The sequence below is a fragment of the Dreissena polymorpha genome, chromosome 3 (genome assembly GCF_020536995.1).
Source record: "Dreissena polymorpha isolate Duluth1 chromosome 3, UMN_Dpol_1.0, whole genome shotgun sequence".
In the NCBI taxonomy this organism is placed as follows: Eukaryota; Metazoa; Mollusca; class Bivalvia; order Myida; family Dreissenidae; genus Dreissena; species Dreissena polymorpha.
In genome coordinates this window covers 86063934-86069934 of record NC_068357.1, presented here as the reverse complement: position 1 = coordinate 86069934, position 6001 = coordinate 86063934, and the positions used below count along the sequence as shown (strand labels likewise).

Below are 6001 nucleotides of genomic sequence, written 5' to 3'. Positions count from 1 at the left end.
AGTGGCTTAGTTTGTTTCCCCTTCATAGCCAGTTTTAAACTCATGCGAGATATCAGTAGGACAGATGTTCTGACTAAGTTTCGTGAGCACTGGACAAAACAATGTGACTTCTAGAGTTTTAACAATGCTGGTGGTCATATTTTACAACGGACCGGTACTATTTTCGAACTATGCTGACGAATCTTAATATTAGAAAAAAAAGTTCTGATCAAGTTTGATGAAGATTGGACAAAATGCGACTTCTAAGAATGTTAACAAAACTTTTTTTAATTAACATGGTGACACAGTTTTTGATCTCATGTGACCCAGTTTAGAACTCGGCTTAGGTATCATTTAGACAAATGTTCTGACCAAGTTTCATGAAGGTGGGCAAAAAATGTGGCCCATAAAGAGGTAAATAGGTAAATATTGATGATGGACTACGCACAAAGATTGACGAAGCACAAAGGCGGTCCCAAAAGCTCACAATGAGCAAGTTATGCTCAGACGAGCTAAAAAAAACAAGAATGACAATATTGCATTCTTATGTGAAAATCATAATACACAAAAATGTAGGTGATGACAAAGGCGTACAATTCTGTCAAAACAAGTTATGATATTAACTAAAAAATATTCTGATCACAAACTGTTATTTAAGGTCTAAGAATATCTTGCTAATTTACTTGGGGGCTAGCATATTTTAGAAACATTAGACATGGGTTCTTTCAAATTATGAATTGTTTCATGTTTTTATTAACATATGGATTCATGAATAAAAATACAGTAGTTATTAGTAACATGACCATTCCTGCACACTTTAAAATGAATAACCCTGTTTTAAAAAGCAAAGAAATGACCTTAAGTCTAAGGATACTAGTATCTGTAAAGATGTTTTGGTGTTACTGCCCCTGAACATGTGGATTTCAATAGTCCATTTATGATTTTAACATAATTCCATCCAAGGCAAGTGCGACTTCGTTATGACTGGTTACATTTTCTCTTAACTTAAACATACAATTTTCAACGCAAATATTTCACGGTTCCAATATTTCATCAACGCTTTTCGCATTTTTTGCTTGTAAAATTATTGGACCATCACCAAGCATTTGAGTACATGCACAACAATATGAAGCATACAAATTGCATTGAAAAAACATTGTTTTTTACCAGCTATTAGTTTAAAAAATGCGAAATCTACATGGTAAAAAAGCATATAAAAACTACTTTGTAGAAAAGTTCCCTGATCTATCAAACCCGCTCTGATACTTGCAAATGTGGTATTCAGGCACAATCATCAGCGTCTTCCATGTTAACATGTAGAATGATGACTAAATCTTTATAACAACGACTATATGAACTTCAACACATAACATGAACTGAATACATGTTTGAAATGTTACCATGCGTCATACGACCGCTGACCTTTCATTAATGCCCATTTAAACACATTGCGATTGCCGCAGTGTCAAAGTCATTTCCGGTCAAATGCCTGACGTCTTACTCGAGCGAAAGTTGGCTACCGACGTGAGATATGGGGGTCTCACGATGCCGAACTTTCTTTCATCATCATGGAAAACCCTTGCATAAACACGGGCACGTTCCGGTTCCCGTTAAACTCGTTGTTGTTGTTGTCGTTGTCGTCACGCGTCGCCATCGCCATGGGACGACAGTTATCCAGTGCCGCCTGCTGCGGGTGGTTACAAGCCCCGCCACAGCACGGTGCTGTTAAGGAGATTGGCGTGGCGCCATTGCGCGGAGGAGATTGCGTGGGTCGAATATCAGAGGAGCCCGTAGGGACAATAGTTGACTCGGTCGAATTGATAATACCCGTCGATGATCCCGTTGTATACGTGAGATCTGAAGGGTCCTCGGGAATGGTGGGCGTGGAACGCAGCGAGCTTGGGACGCTTCCGGTCTGGTGGAAGGGACACCAGGGCATGCGAACACAGTTCTTCAGATACTCTTCCACGATGTGTTTTTCGGCCTCGAGTTGTCTGACGGTATCGAGCAGATTCTTGTTGCGGACCTCGAGTGTTTCAAGTGTCTGAATGAAAAAAGTAATAACGATTATCAATGTGGTACAATCAGATTATATTCCAACATTTATTATAACAATGCAGTAACAAAGAAAACAAGGGACAAAATTGTCACAAAACCAGGTTTTCATTGTGAAAAAAAATCTGATAAAGGGAGAAAACTCAAACTGAACTTTTGAAATGAACAAACAAAATTAACCCCCTTTGTAAGTTTGTTTTTAAAAAAAATCTATTTTTAGTCGTGGCGACCTTGACATTGGAGATATTGACGTGATTCTTTCGTGCGACACACCGTCCCATGATGGTGAACAAATGTGCCAAATGATTTTAAAATCTCACAATGAATGACATAGTTATGGCCAGGACAAGCTCATTTATGGCCATTTTTGACCTTTGAACTCAAAGTGTGACCTTGACCTTGGAGATATAGACGTAATTATTTCGCGCGACACACCGTCCAATGATGGTGAACAAATGTGCCAAATGATTTTAAAATCTGATAATGAACGACATAGTTATGGCCCGGACAAGCTTGTTCCGCCCGCCCGCCAGCCCGCCAGCCAGCCCGCCCGCATTCGCCAATCTAATAACCAGTTTTTTCCTTCGGAAAACCTGGTTAAAAACAACAGTTCTTTATAACAAACACGTAATAGTACGCCTGAAATACACTCCTTAGTGAGAAACCAGAACGAAGCTTGAACCACCATACTCAATCATCAGTTATTTTTACATATTTAGCGTATTGCTTTTCGGCCCACACCAGTCGAAATTTACCAACGTTTACGCGTTTGGCAATACTGGGGCGTCGATTTGACAAGCGATCAAGTTGTGGTTAGGTTACGTAACTTTACCAATCTAACGCACCTTCTGAGCAGCCGAGACCTGCTGACGTCGACGTTGGCGGTAATTCTGGGCGGACACCTTGTTACGCTCGCGACGTCGCTCTTTTTTCACCAGGGAGGGTTCCTTAAATGGGAATCATACAAAACGTTGTAGATTTTTTAAATAAGATTAATGTAGCTATAGTTTAACAATGGTGTCAACACGTCGTGAACTGATGAACGGTTCTCTTTTCTAAAATAACTTTCTATGTTATGCAGACAATGTTGATATCCGTCATGCGAAGAAGGGTCTTATGTCATAGAGCAAAGTCCCCTGGTCTCATTAGCGGACAAAAAACCCATACCATTCTGCAAGAATGCTCCGGCCGGTAAAGAGCAACGCTAGCCGCATAAGTCATAAGACCCATTTTAGCATGACGCGGCGTATTTATTCTTCATTCTTATTCTTGTATTTAATAAAATCATTGGAAAAACAAATCAAGCAAACAGTCTTATTCAGTAAATAAAGATAACCTTAGTATTATTCAATAATAATGCCTTTCTCGCCGCCTACACATAATATATTTGTCATAGCGGGGTTTTCATTCCTTTTGAACTACATGTAGATAGTCTCCAAGGCAAGAACATGTGTTCAAAATAGTAGTAATCTATGTTCATCACGCTTTCTTTGTCCGCTTTCTAGGAGTAAATGTGATAATACATGTCAGTACTTTTAAGTTGTCAGAAAGTCGTATAATATGGACGATACTGTTCATTTCAATCTCAAAATAAGTAGCACCAAACTCGCATCTGATATGTCTCATTTATGACTAGATACTTTTTTAACATTTTCATTTATTTCCGCTATGCCATTGATTAGTATTGGATGCACTAAACGTGTTAATGACCGCATTGTAGTTTTTGTGTTTTGTTACTTAAAACGTAAAATATTGAAAAAAGATCTAAACATTCAATCTGTGAAGGCCTATTTTCAACAAAATTATATGTAAATGTCAACACAGGTACTGTTGAAAACAATAAACCATAACAATTAATATCTAACCTTCATAAAATTAAAAAGTCTCTATGTAACCGAAGTAACATGAATAGCAGTACAGCTACGCCCGTGTTAGAATTTAACGATTAATTGGTGTCTTGTTACCAACTGTAGTTTTTAGCAGGTGAACCCGTTCTTTGTCACGAAACGAGGTCAAAAGAAAAAGTAAGAAGCACTAGGTTCGTCAAAAATTAGTTTACCATAGGTTTACATGTGCATTGAAAAATTGTGCAATGCACTAATTGTGTTTGATCGGTTTCAATTAATGCGACTGCAGTACAAAAACTATATTTAAATACCAATCGGCTAAAAATAGAGGTTATCTAACTTCGCGTGAACACTGACGGATAGGCAAGGCGGCCTTGACAGATTTATTCTCGGTGTAGAAAACCAACATTCCTACATTATAGACTAAATGTATTAAAGCTGTATATCGACTATATAGTATGGATCAATACCTCAGTAATGCAACGATAATTTGTACGTATAGCTTGGGAAAATCCAATAGAGGGCGCCGCTGTATCGTGAACACAAGCTAAACAGCTGATTCACAGCTGACTAAACTATTAGGCGACCGAATTTCAACGGACCGGCGAACGCTAACCCAATATTTCATCACCGGTACACCGAGTGGTCTTTATCTTAGCCGATTAATGACCGCTTTGTCCATTATTGGCCGCTAAAGATTAGTTATTACGGCTATTTCGCAACATTAACAGCTGATAGACAGTGGTGGCCTTTAAACATGTTTTAAGCGAGAAAAAGTAATTCGGTCAATATACAAAATAAACATTTTGGCTTACCGGGTATGGTTGTTCATTGTTGTTTTCTCGGTCTCGGCTAAAACCTCTGCTGTCGTTGTCGGAATCCACACCGCTGAATGAGTCGTTGGTGTCAGTATTACAATCAATCACTAAACTTTTCGGCGAAAAGTCCTCACGAACCGACAGTTTTTCGTCGTCACTGAGCGCTGATGTAGACGACTTTAAAGCCGCAAACCTTTCTATCATATCTTCACCCGAGCTATGCCGACTCCTGGGGGTGCTAAATCCCTGACTTACGATTCGAACCATTTTTGTCTGTTCACCAAATAAAAATAAATTTCAAAATATATTCAATTATTACACTCTCAATTGTTCTCTCCTTTGTCACAAAACGTCCAATGACAATGTACTCAGTCTTTGCACAACTATAATATTGTATGGTTTACTTTTGACCGGCGTTCTGTTCTATATCGATTCAACGCAGCGTATGTGCTTGCTCGAAGCGATCAGCTGTTTATTATATTGGGTCCACGCATTCGGTGCGTGATCGCTTAGTAAGGGGTTATAAATAAATTGGTTTAAGTCGACTCGGGCTTGCATCAGCCGAACACAATGCAAGGGCGCTCGCAAAACACGTAGAAATCTCCAGAACAGAGATTTAAAGACGTGTCCTTTAAAAAACGAAACACATTAAGACAATTTGAAACAATGCTTTGTGGGGAAAAACGCCATGAACGAAAAGAAGAGTGCTAATGCGAATGATGAAATATTACTTCAGACAGTAGGAACTAGGTCTAGGTTGAAAGCGTGTTTTTGTTTGTGCAAGTTGCACGATGAACTCGGTTCAAGTGTGACTGACCTGTCACGTAAGGGTTATAGGACATGTGATTTGTTTTTCACGAGATTATATTTTATTACATGCAAACGCGTGTGTTTTTTGCTTCTGTTGGTTTCGTACTCCCTGTGTCAAGATAATCTGAAGAAAAAAGGTCTATGTGGAAAGCATTGTATTGTTTATATTTCAGATCGCTTGTGCAACGACCCAGAAGTTTGAATGACCGTTAATAAAGTTAACAAACTTAAGAACAATTGTCTTCCAAAAATAAACATTGTATGTTTTTTTACAAGAAAATCTATATGAATCACTTATAAATAGGAACAAGTAAACTGCAGACCATTTGCAAAGAAACCCAGCCCATGTAATTCTAGTATTTTAAAGGCTTGCGCATATGTATAACAATTGCACAATAAAGCGACATTCTTGCTATTAAACGGTGTGTTATATTCATTTATTTTGTTTTTTAAATTGCACGAGCATATGTCATGGTTTAATACGATATACTG

The 6001-nt window shown here is 38.4% G+C and overlaps 1 protein-coding gene across 1 annotated transcript; it reads right to left on the bottom strand.

Annotated features, from left to right (window-relative positions):
* LOC127875095 (putative uncharacterized protein DDB_G0271982) lies at window positions 1–5163 on the bottom strand. The gene is made up of 3 exons (XM_052419915.1): window positions 4697–5163; window positions 2880–2981; window positions 1–2023 (listed from the first exon to the last, which is right to left on the bottom strand). The coding sequence occupies exons 1-3, from the start codon at window positions 4964–4966 to the stop codon at window positions 1520–1522; spliced, it is 876 nt and encodes a 291-aa protein (XP_052275875.1). The 5' UTR covers window positions 4967–5163; the 3' UTR covers window positions 1–1519.
* Between the last annotated feature and the right edge of the window lie 838 nt (window positions 5164–6001).

What these genes read in the sequence shown, in the direction of transcription:
- LOC127875095 (XM_052419915.1), bottom strand. Translation starts at nt 4,966, where the DNA reads ATGGTTCGAATCGTAAGTCAGGGATTTAGCACCCCCAGGAGTCGGCAT. An exon ending in ACAATGAACAACCATACCCG is followed by an intron (nt 2,982 to 4,696) that starts GTAAGCCAAAAT and finishes TTCCCATTTAAG; the next exon opens with GAACCCTCCCTGGTGAAAAA. An exon ending in AGGTCTCGGCTGCTCAGAAG is followed by an intron (nt 2,024 to 2,879) that starts GTGCGTTAGATT and finishes TTTTTCATTCAG; the next exon opens with ACACTTGAAACACTCGAGGT.